The sequence below is a fragment of the Perna viridis genome, chromosome 8, assembly GCF_037379345.1.
Source record: "Perna viridis isolate PV_CMFRI_1.1 ecotype Kerala chromosome 8, ASM3737934v1, whole genome shotgun sequence".
Taxonomy (NCBI): domain Eukaryota; kingdom Metazoa; phylum Mollusca; class Bivalvia; order Mytilida; family Mytilidae; genus Perna; species Perna viridis.
In genome coordinates, this window is record NC_142452.1 from 39,831,177 (window position 1) to 39,848,216 (window position 17,040).

At 34.6% G+C, this 17,040-nt stretch overlaps 1 protein-coding gene across 8 annotated transcripts in view; it reads right to left on the minus strand.

Moving 5' to 3' along the window:
- LOC148610465 (uncharacterized) overlaps positions 1-11,137 on the minus strand; it is a 47,194-nt gene extending 36,057 nt beyond the window's left edge. For 7 of the 8 annotated variants that reach the window (XM_088543398.1, XM_088543397.1, XM_088543396.1 and 4 more), the window contains exons 1-3: positions 10,990-11,111; positions 2,691-2,843; positions 1,520-1,591 (exon numbers count right to left, since the gene is read on the minus strand). In XM_088543398.1, coding sequence (XP_088399524.1) covers positions 1,520-1,591; positions 2,691-2,839 — 221 coding nt within the window. In that variant the 5' untranslated portion in view covers positions 2,840-2,843; positions 10,990-11,111. Of the gene's footprint in view, positions 1-1,519; positions 1,592-2,690; positions 2,844-10,989 lie in introns of all 8 variants that reach the window. The other variant, XM_088543392.1, reaches the window with a different exon arrangement.
- Between the last annotated feature and the right edge of the window lie 5,903 nt (positions 11,138-17,040).

The window sequence follows — 17,040 nt, forward strand, 5'->3', positions numbered from 1 at the left end:
TTACGACAGAAATTGAAGAAAGAAAAACCGCAGACAATTTAACTGAATCATCAAAATAGGTTGACTTTTATCTTTGTCATTCGCCAACAATATCATGGCTAACATATCAATTAGAAACAAATTAACGCACTGATTATCTATCCACAGATTTTTGCTCCTACTATCAAAAATGCAGCCCGACTAATAACTGTTTAAAATTCCGTTTCGGGCTTTTGTGTAACCATAGTGAGATAAATTTGTAACAGGTATGCATTTGTACTTTCAACATTATACAAGTAGCTTTCATTTAGCAAAATGTTGAAGACGTTTTGAGTGAACCTATGACCAACACAGCTTCGACCTATGGCATTATGTCGATATGAAAACCGTTAATGATATAGAATTATGATTACAAGAACTTACAGTGCAGATAGATTAGTATAAAAATTCATTTTTTTAAATTAGAAATACGATTTCGAATATTCAAAAAACAATTTAAAAAATCCAAACTCGTTTTTCTAATATTAGTTTCTAGTGAACCTTTTGGGTAAATACAACTTAAATAATTTTCTAGTATGAAAAGATTTTCTAATATCAGAAATTATTTTTTTTTTATTTTAGAAATTTAATTTTTAATGAATTCAAATATTGAAAAGATAGTTATTTTTTTTCAATAAAACGAAAACTTTTTTCATATTAAAAATTGATTTGATAATTTTTAAAATTTGACATTGGCAAGTTTTGGGTTTAACACTATATATAATAAATATGGAAACACCTCGTTCAGCTAAATTTTAGGAATATGCTACAAAAGTACAAAAGTTTAAATTAAATAAACAAAAGTCCGGTTAAAAAATACAAGACAGGCACACTTTAAGTCAATACACCAGAGTTACATATAGAATATTAAATGATTCTTGGTAGAAGGTATACGAAAACTTTTAAGGTAGTGAAAATAGCCGGACAGTCTGACTGGCGGATAGGGTTCTATGAGTGGACGTATGAAATTGGTAATAACTGTTTTTTACCAGAACAATATTTTTCCACACATATGTTTATTTGATACAGACAAAAATATATTCACTTCGTGTAACTTGGTTTTACCATGGTTTTGTCCAAACAGGCATTGCTTTGTTTAAAATATATGCCATGACTAAAAACATCGGTAGAAATCATCCGAAAACAACCTCCCAAATGCCAAAATGGCAGTACATTGATTTACCCTTGAACAGATCAATGTAATTTTCTCTCGTTGCATCCAAATAAACTTATTTCTCCTGTCCGGCTAGATTTTGCAAGATCGAGATCAGGCGCAACAACTACAGGATGGTCACTACTTCCTCATTTTTTATCTGGCCACTGTAGAAAGATATATTACAAAAAGATATACATCTAAAAAAAGGTTTAAAAAGATCTGAGACCCAGGTTAAATCAGATATAAAAAAAACTGATTATAATTTAATCAAATGCACGAAGAAAGAACTACTGGCAATTAAATGACATGCCAGTTCTAGACCAGTTAAAACATTACGATACTTACAGCAGTTGTAGATTCGGATACTGGCCACAATCTAATGAACTAAGATTCTGTAGTTGCTGATACAACAGACTTCTGAAGAAAAAAAATATGGATGTTAATGTTTATGTGAAAGAGTTTTAGTATTTGCTGTCTCATTGGGTATGATCTTACTTTAAAAAAATAGAAAGGTCTGAAAAATTCCCAACGATGTTGGAACTGTCAAATTTGCGATGCAAATTTTTTATCGTGTTACCCCCGCAGGACTTGAACTCGTACCGATATCTCGACATTTTTGACACTGCTTGCACCAAGTCTAGCGCCCTAGACTATTCGGCCAGCTAGGCTATAAAATATAGCCTCCGCTGGCCAGGCATTCCTCCTCGTAGGATTAATCTAGGGCTGTAACTCTGTATACGATGTATGGTAGTACGGGACAGTTCATCTAAGTTTTATTATATAGGATAGAAGATCAAATTAACGAAACATGTCACAACATATCGATATTATACAACTTCTCAGAATGTAACGACTCTATTCGCTTTACTGGTCCATCGGATCAACTTGATACAGGAAAGATAATGTAAGAATAAAGGGTATAAAATTCCCAACGATGTTAGAACTGTAGCGAAGCAAATGTGTGGTCGTGCTTCCACGGGATTCGAATTCGTACCGCTGTGACATCTATGGCAACACCGCCTGCACCAAGTCCAGCACCCTAGACCACTCGGCCAGCTAGGCTACTAAAATATAGCTTTCGCTGGCCGGGTCATTCCTCCTCGAAGGAGTATTCTAGGGCTGTGTATAGTCAATATTATTCGCATGAAAAAATGTTTAAAAAAGTATTACAATGTTTAACTACGAGGGACATTTTGCTCAACAAAGTATTGTGCATTATTACATGTATATATCAAAACCTATAAGTACATGTATGTGGCATAAATTCAAAATTAAAAAAAAAACGAAATATGAAGTTATATTTGCCATGTTATGACATGCAACAATAGGCAATACCCATTTGAGAAAAAAATAATAATACCAATCGTCTAATAAAATGTTTGTTTGTTTGTTTGTTGGAGTTTAACGTCCGAGCAGCAATATTTCATCATGATGACTTCACTAGGGTTTATTCAGAATCATCTACAACAGTAAACATAATGTATTATTGCTTATTAATTTTTCTTATATCTCTTACATTGATATGACTGTTGAAGATATCCCAGACGGAATGGCTTTCAATGTTCCTGCATAGCACTGCACACTACTACTGTCGCAACTACATCTTGGATCACAAGAAAAGACCTGGTAAGCACAGATCGTGTATATCAAAATTTTGATGTACATGTTCCTGTGAAAAAAAAAGATGAACATGATAGACAATACTCTGCATATCTCCTTTACAACTTGTAATCAACTTTAAACTAGTCCCTTTGAATTATACTAATTACCGACTTTTTGTATATTTATATTTCTTAAGTTTCATAAACATGCATTATGTTTATTTAGTAGTATTCAATATACTAGGTGTGGTATTAACATGACGATGACGACAATATAAAAAAATGTTATGTAAAGTTCTGATTTGTTAATCTTTAAAGAGCCTAATCATTAGATACATTCTAAAGCCTTACAGAAACTACCATGAAATTGCTTCATGAACATAAACAAAATATTATTGGAATCACAGATCATTGATTAAACTCATTGAATAGAAACACAGTTGAAATTATGCAACCGTATTAATGTCATTCATTCTGTTTCATATTTCAGATCTCCATCAAAATGTTGTACATGGTATATTTATACTTATTAATAATGATTGTCAGTTGAATTTCGTAAAATATCAGGTCAAGTTATTTAATTTCAAAATCATAACAAACGATCCTAGGCGAGTTGATATTTTGAGTTATTCATCTTTCGAGTTATAAAACATTTTTCCTCGATGGTATCTTTGGAATTTCTGGCCACTTCAAATTCGGAGTCTGTCATGGCAGAAATTTTAGCGGACGACGCTTTAGACCAATCAGGTTTTATTTTTTTTTTAATGTTGCATCACAGCATACCAACCAATCGCAACCTCGAATTCTTAATGTTACTAGATTGTATTACATCGTCCATAGTGTGATTTCGCAAATATCTAGCCGTCCAAGAAATAGATTAAACGGTAAAATCATAAAAAATGATTATTGTATAAATATATGCTATAAAAATAAAAGTATTTGATTTTTGGTCCAAGCACAAACTTGTCTATACTCGACGTCACATACAGTACATTTTCGATTTGAAGCTTTATTTTTTTAAACTGTCGGGACTTACCGCTAGAGTTGTCTCTCATTTATTTAATCTGAAGATAGTTCGCATATATGCATGACGTGATAGTTCCAACGAGTCGTTTATTGGCTGAAATCGTGCGTAACAAATCCTTACGGGAAAATCCTATACTAATATCCGCCATGTTGGTTTCTACGGGACGATTTGTTTACAAACGAAGTTCGTAAGTTCCCGTCGAACTCCGGTGACAATCGTCTGCTTGATCAACTTCTCGGTGTTGTACGATGTAGAATAAATCCGAGATGTCCGAATTAGTGCCGAAACGCATTCTGGGTTCTTCGGGTTTTGGACAAACCATTTAAACGTAAACCACACCTCCTAGCAACCCGATCATTGTAAACATGGCCGACTTTTGATAATGTAAATTTTGGGACCGAGAATTAAAATCTCACAGGAATTTAACGATTCAATGTTTAGGGAGAAGCCGTTTTGGCTAAACGAATTAGCAAGTCATTTAAGACAATTTAAACGACGGTAGGTGTCAATAAAGTCGTAAAAAATATTTTTATTCAAATTGTAACAGTATCTTATTTATGTGACGCTGAGTATACAGGTCATTACTATTATCAAAGATACATAATTATAAAAAAAGCATCATAAAACAAAACGTGGTGTTATTGCATGCAGCTTAGTCGTCAATGAGTGGTGCTTTTACCATGCATATTGTATACGCATACTAGTATTAAATTTTGCTGACCTCGCAAATAAATTTTTTCTTGTTAAATTAACCCTTGGGTCCAATGAGATTTTGGCGTATTTCACCCTTGAGTGATAGGCTTTATTGTGGAAATGATATTGATGTTAGTGACGTCGTCAATTAAGTTGCGGCATGTTGCAAAGTATGTGCGGTGCGGTGCGGAGACCAATTTGATGATGATGAATGTTGTTGACTTAAATTTTGGTTTCATTTCGTCCTTGTGAACGTTCCCGATTTTAAACGGCAGTTGTGGGGGCAATTATGGAATGATATATTTAATGTCCGGTTAATATTAACGTCCTGGAAACAAAACCATAACAAAAAAGGGTTAAGCTAAGATTTGTATTTTTTTTCAATCATTTTTGAAAATTCACGGAGGTATATCCAAGCACACCATCAATATTTCATTGTTAAGTTCTAGAGGCAAAAACTAAAATTACTACAAGGCCATGAAAATATTGACTAATTTTCTGAAGGTCTCAAAATGAAAATGATAAAAAAAAAAAGTTTATAGTAACCAACCTAACAATTTCTAAACTTCTGCTGATCAAGTAATATACATTGTATAACCCTACATATAAGGAGAATGGATACGGTGAATATGTCAAAATGACAAATACCCTACCAGGATGAAAAGTGTCAGCTCAAGACCACCCATGGGTTCAATGAACGACGAGGAAACCCTCGATATGTATCCTTAACTCTCGAACATCAATATATTTTCTCTTTGTCTCTTAAAAACACACGCACTTATACATATATGCATGCGAATATAGCACATCAATAATATACTGGTAATTTAAGTTTTAAAATATACTTTGCAGTCCTATATCCCTGCTTGCATTACGTGGGCTATATTTATCACTTTTTTCAGTCAGATGTCATAGCGGAGAAAACTCGATACGGCAGAGTTTCTGAATATGTTTTTTTACACCTTTACAGGGCGAATTTAAACAGGCGAACCAGACTAACGCTCCTAAAATCGAGGAAAACATTTTTTGGAACAAATTCTATCTCCAATTTTTTATCTTGTCTTGACTCGCTTTGCCATTTAGTTTAATTTCAGCCCCTTTTTATGCTTTAAAAAAGAACAGTTCAATATCTGTCTATATATATCTATACGGGTTTCGCTGTTCATGAAATGTAAACTGCCCAATGTTTTTTTAATCATTTCTCACAATCTGATCATGAATTTAAATAATTCTTTAACAACAATATTTTTTTTAATACAATACTCAATCAAAATAAAAGACAAAAAATCGAAAATATATGGCCACAGCGCCAACAAAAAAACTTTTGCGTTGACAGGATATGGCAAGATGATTTGGCGAAACGTCTATCAAGTATATAGGGTAAGTTTGTTCTCCAGTCTATCAGTAAATTAGGTTGCACGACAATCTGGAACAGTAAGGTTCAAACTTTAACGGATTAATGCAACTGCCTTTTCATTTTTGGCTTCATTCCAATTTTTCATCATTAGTATTTCTTACCAAACTATCCTTGTTTTCTATCTTTGACGTTAAATTGTTGTCAGATTGTCAGGGATGATAGCCATCTTTATCCGTTCCTAGACACAACCCCCGCAATTTCTGCAAATGTGAACGCCTTAAGGCGTCATAAATTTCATGTTATCTGCGTGCAACATACTGATTAGCGATGGGGAAAATTAGTAAGGTCGGGCAATTCAGCCTCCTGTCGCGGAGCGCAAAGGTTCCTACTCCTATCGAATACCACAGCAGGGTTCTTTAACGTGCGAGGAACGTCGCATCTTTCCCAACACGGTGCACCACTATGGTTTGCGGTCAGGTTTTCCGTATTAAAGCCTGACAACCCCAGCATGTAACACGCCAGGGGTACCCCATTCCACCACCTGGGGCACACATCCCAGTTGCTCTGTGGGCAGAGCGCCTAGCCCCCGGCTAGGTTTCTGAGCACTATTTAGTCGCCTTATACGACAAGCTTAGCGCTGCTGCAGGCCTATTCTTTTAACACCCGGACCTGCACGGGGTCCACGAGCAACACAAAACACACACACACATGGAGCAGCCTTGATGCTGTCGAGGATAGTTCATACAGATCTGACTGATTGGGAAGCTCATGGCATTGAGATCATCAAAGCCACGTCTAGAGCGAAGGAAAAAAAAGTCAACTTAAATATTGTTCAGTGTTATGCCCCTACAAATGACAGTAATGATGAAATAACAGTTCATTATATGAAAAACTACAGTCGCTAATAGACAAAAATTCAGCAAGAAATGCAAATAACTCGATGGGTGACTTTAATACAAAGATTGGGAACAGCAATACTGGTTACGACAATATAATGGGAATTCATGGTCGTGTTTATATGAATGAAATTTGGGGTAGACTAGATGCACTAAACAGGTTTGTGAATGAAGGTACAATATTCCCCAATAAAATAATCGACAATGCAATATGAGTTTCACCTAACCAGATTTCTGAATAACCACATTTACCATATTTCCATCAGAAATAGTGTAGCTATAAAACAACTAAAATGGGCAAACCCCCAAAGACCGGACAACATCCCAGCAGAGGCATAAAAAATATAGACAACTAAAGATATGTTTTACCCACACTTTAAACAAATATTGAAATGAAGAACAGGTACCCAATGACTGGAAGAGCAACCGAGGGAACCAAGGTTATAGCGGTAATCAAAAGAATGTAATCCAGGGACAAAGACCAGACATGGAAAACAGACATACACAACAAAGAACATAAGTAATTAAAACCATACATACAAAGTAACAAAAGCTTGAAAGAAGAATACATCATCAAACTGCCGAAAAAGATTGCCTTAGTAAACGTAGAAACTACAGAGGAATCGTGTTGTTATCAGTCAATCGAACGGTTTTCAGTCGGATCTTATTAAGCAGGATGAGGGAAACGTACACTCCAAGCTTAGAGACCAACAATCTGGGTATCGCAAAGGATTATTATACACTGACCAAATATCATCACTAAGAATTATCTTAGAAAAATCCACCGAATTGAACTCTTCTCTATGTGAAACCTTTATCGATTATGAGAAAGCATATGACAGTGTTAACTGAGAAACCATTTGGAAGCTACTCAGACACTATAGTGTTTCTAGTTCGGAAACTGACGCAATCATTCAATGTCATAACTCGAGTTCGACGAGGCTGCCTACTTTTAACCCATCTTTTTCTTTTGACAATTGATTGGATAATTGAAACAACAATAAACCAATCATAAAATAGTATCCAGTGGACAACCTGGATAAAGCTTGAATATCTAAACTTTGCAGGTGTCTTAGCTCTTCTTTCACACACACAATATTAAATGCATACTAAGATAAACAAAAAACAGGTAACTGGAATTTCAGAGTACGTTTGAAGGACAACCAAAAGAAGACAAAAGTTCTCCAGACAAACACCCACCAAATTCGGCTTGAAGAAGATACCCTAGAGAATACTACAAACTTCACATTTATAGGAAGCATAGTTGATCAGAAAGTAGGAACTGATGATGATGTAAGAATATGAGAAGCCAGATCAGCTTTCATACAACTAAAAAACATCTGAAACACCAAAGATCTGGGGAGGAAAACAAAAATAAGAGTATTTAACTGCAGTGTAAAGGGAGTCTTATTGTATGGGGCAGGGACACGGAGAACTACAGTGGCAATAGTAAAGAGGGTACAGACTTTCATTTATTCCTGCTAAAGGCGTATCTTAAAAGTCTATTGGCCAAATATACCATCAGCGAGATGGAACTATGGGAAATTACACTACAAATACCCATATATCAAGAACGTTTATAAAGATGTATGAATGGATTAGCCAACAGCAAATATCACACGACAGGCCCTAACATGGGATCCCCAAGGAAAGGAAAAGAGGTCGACCTTGCAATATGAGAGGAAGACATGCAAAAATGGGAAAATCTGGAAAGAGTTAGAAAGAACAACACAGGACAGAGTTGCATGTAGGCAGCCCTTCGGCGGCCTATGCCACAGGAGGGATAAAAGGCGTGAGTGACTAGTTCCTGCATATTGCAGTTTAAATCAAAATTCGAAAGCAGAGATCTTTTCCTTTGCATTCATACTTTCTTTGGGTAACTTCCTTATTTCTTGTAACTTGTCGACACGAGTTGAGGCTCCAATCGAAAAATAAAACAGATTAATCTTTGTCTGCACACTTTGTGGGGTCCTATCCTTATTGAAATGTGGTGTGCATTTGTGTGGCATTTTCCTTGAGCCTTATATTCCCCCTCACTAATCACCAACATACGCGAAAAGAAATCGTTATTATCTTGAAGGTGACTGAAAGATGGTTTACGGAGATATTAACTTGCCTAGTGGTATCTGATGCACTACTCAGACTAAAACTCCTGTCAGGGGTAGCAATAAATAGAACCCAAAGTTAAACATCAAAGACAGCCAATGATGACTCAGAAGACCTAGCTTTACCGTTATCTGATTTGTTTATCAAAGGATACAAAACTCATTCCTGAATCTAGCTAATATTACTCTATACATATGGTTTAGTATTTCCTGATCCCTATTGGCTCATTTTTTTTAAAACTTAATACTTATGTAAACCATGAGTACATAGGTCGATTTGTAAATACTGGTTATTCCGTTCTGCTTTGGTGAAACTATGCTCAACTGACCAAAATCAAATGATAGGACCCTGTTTCTTCGAATATCAAGTAAAGGTTCTTTTAGCAATACGAAGGGAACGACCAAACATTGGCATCGCAAATTTGACAGTTCAAAGATCGATGGGAATTTTTCAGAACTTTCTATACGTTTACTTTATCTTCCCTAATATTGATTTGTTGTGACATGCATCATTAATTTGATCCTCTATCCTACATATTAACATCTAAATGAACTGTCCCGTACTACCATACATCGTGTACTAAGTTACAGCCCCAGATTAATCCTACGAGGAGGAATGACCCGGCCAGCGAAAGCTTTATTTTCAAAAATTTCCAACGATATTAGAACTGTCAAATTTGCGATCGATGCAAATTGTTGGTCGTTCCCTCCGCGGGACTCGAACTCGTACCACTGTGACATCTATGGCAACACCGTTTGCACAAAGTCCAGCGCTCTAGACCACTCGGTCAGCTAGGCTGTATAAAAATATAGCTTTCGCTGGCCGGGTCATTCCTCCTCGTAGGATTAATCTAGGGCTGTAACTTAGTACACGATGTACGGTAGTACGGGACAGTTCATTTAGATGTTAATATGTAGGATAGAGGATCAAATTAATGATGCATGTCACAACAAATCAATATTATACAAACGTCTCAGAATGTGACGACTCTATTTGCTACACTGCTCCATCGGATCAAACTGATACAGGGAAGATATATAAACGTATAGAAAGGTCTGAAAAATTCCCAACGATGTTAAACTGTCATAGTTCAAATTTTAAGACAGTCCGTATAATGTTATATTTATCATTATCTTTTTTACTGTAATTTACGTTTAATATCGAAGTTTACACTGTTCCACGAAAAGTTCAAGATCTTTTAATCATAGACCCCCAAAGACTTTTCTCGTCTTGGTGAACAGTTGTTGTTTTCTGTCTCTTCCAGTGCTCTTCGCCCCTGATAAAACACGGGCCTCTTTTTTTCCCCTTTTTGCCAATTTTACTTACTTTTTCATTTGAAATTTGTATTATTTTTACTTTTTAAATGTGGCTACCTAAAGAAATAAAGATACTTAGATTTTTTTTAAAAAATGGTAAAAAAAAATACTTTTTTAGGAAAATTATATCAGTTCTGTATAATCCAAAACAAAAATACAATAGGCAGCTGAGTATTATTCTACATAGAGTGTTCATCTCTATAACATCACGGCAGATTTGATAGATTTGTCTAGAAATTTTGTTTTTGTTATTAAGGCAAGAAACGTTGAGGGTGATAGTTTCTCTCTTAGTTGTCTTTGCGTAGTCAAGCAGTTTATTACAAATTGACCGATAGAATTACAATTATACTTCAAGTGGAGTCCGAGTTGCTCATTTGCCTTTGTTACCTTTTATGTATCATTTTAGTTACTTTATTGTCTTTGTTGTGTATGTCTGTTTTCCATGTCTGGTCTTTGTCCAGGGATTACATTCTTTTGATTTCTGCTATAACCTTGGTTCCCTTGATTACTCTTTCACCAATATAATATTAACTGGGAAGATAACTATTTTATTCAACTTATGTCATTCATGTATGAAGTGCAGTTGGGCACATTGAAATGTGATACTGATCATTGAAAGCAGACAAAAATGAATTATTGACCAAGTTAAACTACGTTAGCGTTTACCAGAATTAGGTAAAAATAAAGTACAATGATAAAAGGATGATTTAAACAAGTAAACCTCTCTTAGATGTTGTAGATATACAGTCAATAACGAAATGTTAAATTTTGCTATTTCCATAATTGACTACAGAATACAATAAATATCAAACGACTTACTGATCTTGTTGTTAATCTAAAAAGAAACGTTTCCCCTTGCATTAATTGTGCAAATCGGTCATAAGAATAAAACAGCAAATATATACATACAATGTTTCTTAAACGTAAAAGAGGAAGTTCTTATGCATGAATACCAAATAACAACATGAATATAGGCGCGGGTTGAAAGGTTAAACACAAAGACATTTAAATGTTCTCAGTGAGTTGTTTATTCGCCAGTATTTGGCAGAAGATCTTTCCATTTGACGTACAAGACGCCAATTCTTATCAAATCAGGATGTTTGTTTAAAATCTGCATGTACATGTACGACTTGCAAAATAGTGTTTCAGTCTACATGTTGTATATTTCTGTGAGAGTCAGGCAGTGGATGAAACATATAATGTACAAACATATAACCAACCAATATAATTTTTTTTTTTGTAAAATTAGATATACTTTCATTGAAATGCATAGGGAGAAAAAAAAATGAAACAATTTGTAATTGAAACAAAAGTGGAGAATACCTGCTTTGAATGTGATTGAACATTGTGTTTAAACTTGTTAGTTGTTTGTTCTTATGAATATGGGAGGAATTAATTCATACAATAGATAGTCGTTTTATTCTTTTCCATGTATATTTGTGTAAGTACCAATTAATTAAGAAACGATTATAAGCGGAAAATTAAAAAAAAACTAATAAACTAACAGAAAAAAATGCGTTAAAACGAAATACAACACATTCATAAAAGCAGAAGAAACAATTATTTAATTACTGAAAACGATTGGCGAAATAATTCTTATGGACCTGTACAATGTGTGCATATAGAGTATACATTTCTAATATGGAATCTTTGTAATGTATTCAGTACATTGATGCAATAAACATGTGTATATTTGTAATTATTTTTTTTTTTTTTGTTTTAAATAAGGAAAATATAAATTATTTTAATGGCATACACTAGCCCTTTCACATAGTTTCGGAATACAAGCCATTTAAGCAAGTTTTGTCAAAAGTATATAACCCACAACAACCTGGTTTGCTGTTTCATGGGGGACAGTAGACATTTTTCTTGGTAGAAGGAGAAGAAAGCTTTATTTGCAATGTGTGCCTCAACGGATCTGAACATTCGAACATCAAAAAAAAATCAAATTACGTCAAGAAAGAAAATAAAGGAGAATTATTTAACCATACTAGTAATTTATGAACATAAAACATTACTTATCAGCAGTTGTAGTTACTGTGTATACATAACACATAATTCAGAACTATATGTAAAACATTCCAGGATACAATATCCAAAAATTATAAAACACTACTGTAAATTCGCCGTTGGCTATTAGCTGTATCATTGGACTTCTGAGTATCTCGGGAGTGACCAAAGGACGGAAACGAAGAAATGAGAGAGTGAAAGCTCGAAAAAAGGCAGGGAAGAAAGTGATCAGACAGACGAAAGTAAGAAGGAAACAAATTCATTACATCGAGGTCACCTATGTCTCAATTAGACCAATCCAATCACACAATAAATGTCGCTGACGAGCAGTCTTCTGTGCGAAATTAAGTGCCGGTGAAATTTTTGCCTTCCCGCGTATGCGATACAGACGATACCTTTATGATAATATAAGATACATGTATAAGTACACCTCCTGAAACGTGTAACGTTCCCAATCCCACACATACAAAGCATGCAAAACACGATCCCATGAAACACGATCCTACGAAACACGCACACGAAGCACGAAAGCCACACGTAACACGTTGCACGAAGCACGATAAGCGAATGATCGTGTCCGCTGGAAGTATTCTTTTTGGTAATTGGTATATTTCGAAATCTTACTAGCAAAACGAAAATAATAATATTAAAAGCACTCTATTTTGAAGTAATTTAGCAATTTTAACTAATGGGATACCATCTTATTTGTCTAAAAAAAAGTTTATGATATACTGTGTACGTGTTTGTCATATTTTGTTGATTGCCAACATCTAACATTTAATTTTACATTAATGTATATTATGTTTTAATAAATACATTTTATATGTACAATTTTTATATGTCTATAAAGGTTTTGATATAAAATCACGTTAATTTTCGTTATACATCGCACATTGCGAAAACATTGTCATTGGCCTGGAAGTATGAAAATGTTAAAAGTTCTTAAAATTAAAGAAAAATTCTATTAAAAAAAATCAGTTGATGAAGTGTTTTTATCATACAACCATATTGCTTTGAATATGAAATAAATAGAAGTATTTTTATGTTTAAAATTTCTATATTTGTTGAATGTGGATCATTGTAATAAAAACACTCTATTTTGAAATAATTAATAGTTATTTTAACTAATGCAATACCATCTTATTGGTCTAAAAAATTAATATTGCATTGTTGATATGAAAAATGTCTATTTTAACCATACAATTTGTTCCAATTGGAATGCCGACCGTTGGTTGAAAAACATGTGCACCACACTGGACAAATATGATGTCGATTAAAATTTCCAGCATTTTGTAGAACATCTTCTTCTGTATATTTGGAAGATGATTTGGAATTATTTCTTACAAAGAATGAGGAATCTCTACCAAGAACTATATATTTGTATCTAAGTGTACCACCTTTTTTGGAAAAACAATGATGTATAATGTTTTAAGTCGGGATTTTAACTGAGTATGTGGAATAGAAGTGTACAGTGTTGAAAAATCATAGGTTTTAATGCTATTATATTCTGATGATAGTCTTGAGCTGATAGTCTCCAAAAGATCTTTCGAATTTTTCAGGATCCGCATTGAAATAATACCACTACGGGAGTGACAATTGTTGTGGTAAGACTGCATTAAAAGCACTCTATTTTGAAGTAATTTAGCAACTTTAACTAATGGGATACCATCTTGTTTGTCTAAAAAAAAATGTTGCATTGTTGTTATGAAAAGTGTCAATTTTGTTATACATGGTACATTGTGAAAACATTTTTACTGGGCTGGGAGTATGAAAAAGTTGAAATTTCATTAAATTGTGGTAAAATATACCAAATTTTAAGATAAAAGGGTATTTTTTTGCTTATGCGATACCATCATAATGCTCTAAATATGAAAAGAAAGTATTTTTTGTGAAAAATGTCCATATTTATTGTATATGGATTATTGGGAACATATTTTCCTTGTGCCAGGATGATTAAAATATCAAAATTTCATAAAATATTGGGAAAATTACTCTTTTTTATATAATTTAGCTGTTTTTACTAATGCAATACAATCTTACTTGTCTAAAAAGGAAAATATTGCATTGTTGATATGAAAAATGTCCATTTTTATTATACATGGTACATTGTGAAGACATTTTTACTGGTATCCGAGTATGAAAATATTGAAATTTCATTAAAAAAAAAAAGGGGGGGTAAATATACTAATTTTTTATTCTCAAAGGACAAACTGTTACCACTAGGGGAATGATCGACATGAAAACATAAACAGTTATAGTTCGGGAAACTGTTTCCCGATCAATCCGGAAGGCCATTCAAATATTTACAGTATTTTATTAAATGTACAAATAATGTACGAATGTTTGAAACCAAATAATTCCTACAAGTATTAATTTCTGACAAAATATTGTCTTTTCAATGTAAAAGGAGTATTGATTTTGGCACAGAAAGCGATATTACAAAGGTATTCCGTATGATTTACCATAGGAGATATTTTTATCATCCAGAATACAGAACCGTTGCACGATACACAAAGAAAGAAACGCGAAATGCGCACACGAAAGGCACACGCACACGAAGTCCAAGCTGCACGATACACGATCCCACGAAACACGCACACGAAGCACACAATACATGCACACGAAGCACGCTTAAATGGGAATGCTACACGTTTCAGGAGGTGTAAGAGTCCAGAGGGAACAAAATCGACAAAAATCGATATGAGAAAAACAGGACAGTAGGGTGACATGGATAAAAGTGTAAGAAATAGGTTGTGCTGAATGAAACATAAATTAAAGTTGTAGATGTAATAAAAACAGATAAAAGAAAATAATGACACCATTTTTACATTCGCACAATTATTACCGTTGCAATGTCATTCGATAAAAATAATAGGTGACTGTTAATGGACAGATATTCTTCGTAAAAGCAAGAATATTGAGAGTACTGACATAATTAAAACTAATTTAAAGAGAAATAAGTTTGTACAAAAATACATATGTCTTATTCATCCGACAAAAGTAGAATAAATGTCTGTAGTTTCGAAGACTAGTTGGGCCTGCCATTGATGGGAACGCAACAGCTTTCCGCATATGTGATTTGCGTAAAACAACTGAGGGGATTCCTGAAAATTTGGCAGCCATCAGAATTATCAAAATAGGAAAGGTTTTGCAATAAGTACAATTTCAACATCAAATGACCATGCTATTTTAACAGCATTGTTGAAAATGGTGGGTACATTGATAGTCAGGAAATAAAGGATGATTGTGTGTCCTACTTGTCAAAAGCAGAGGAAATCGTGAGCCAAAGGGACACAGTTGCCGATGTCTCACCAAGCCGTCGCTCTCGTGATCAATTGCTTCGAGGAAGAACATGGATACGTCACCCGGCATCCATTACAATACACTCAGGTCGACCAACAAGGCAAACCTTATAGACTATCACAGAATCTCACTACAGACATAAAGGCACAAGACACTGATCCAGGTGAAAACTATGTAAGTACACATTTACCACCCTAATTACAACAGAGATTACCTTCATTTGAGCCCTTTCAATAAACAGCGTGTTACCATTCGAAATTAAAAAAAAATTCTTGCAGGCCTCAACAGATAAAGCGTAGATATAACAACAGAGATCACTATGGAATCACTTTGTCTAGAAAATATTCCAGATGCGTCAGAACAATAGAAAAAAGCAACCATTGCAACGATAGACCAGAAGTGTTTAAAAGCGGAATAAATCAGGTGTCATCGACAGAGGAAGCTGAATTTATAAAGAAAAAACAACCTTATGGTCTTTAGAATATTCCAAGAGGCGAAATCAGAACATATCTGAAGTTGGAGATATATCATCAAATGTCATTGCGTTAGCAGACTGGGGTGTTTGGCAAAAAGTCTCACCCTGTTCCCACCACAGGGACATACATCATCGTAAATAACTCAACAGGACAGCTCGACAGCTGTAGTTTGAAAGTGCTTACTTAGAAGTTACAAAAATTAGATGGCATTGGTCCTACTATCATTTCTTGAAGACAGGGACTGCATCCATGATCAGAACACCCTTGAAGTGTAACCAACCCTCTATTGTGGCTGGGATTGACATTGAGGCGGAAGTGAAAATAATGTCTGACAGAGTTTATCAGTCACTAAAGAACAAGCCATCTATTTAAGACAGACAATAATGTATGCTACAGGCAGAAAGGTGATGATGGATACTGTGGTTGTTGGTCGGGTTGAGTTGTAGTTCAACGGTATAGTATTCTTTACAGAGGTTTATGTCGCGCCAATAGACGTTGAGGTACTATTAGGTCTTGATTTTAGTATAGAACACAGCAATGTAAATTTAAAAACACACATGTGATAACTATTGGTGGTGACGATATTTATTATGGACCTTGACGAAAGATACCAATGGTAGCCGCTGTTTCTGTAGTATCAGACAACTTTGCGGTGCACGTGCAAGTTCGGCTAAATACAGATTTAGCCAGTTACATCATAGTACCGACAACTAAAAGACTAAACACCCTTACTGATGCCACGGTGTTTCTACCAAGACGTTTACCCTATGATGAGTATACTGAATCTCTATACACCATCAGAAAAAAACTGTAGTTGCACAAACTTCTCAAGCTCAAGAAATACAGGCATCGGGGGGGGGGGGAGGGGGGGGGCTAATGTCCTGGAAGAAAAGATAGGTGCTTCTGAAGAAAGAAATGACTTGGAAGAAAAATTGAGAGAATAAGTAAAACAAACATCACCCAACCTAGAAAACAAAAGGTTGCTCAATTGGAATTCAGTTTTGAATCAGTTCAATGATGCATTTTCTAAAGATGAGTTTTATATGGATTTTTTTGTCACGTTGCACACTGTATTGAAACA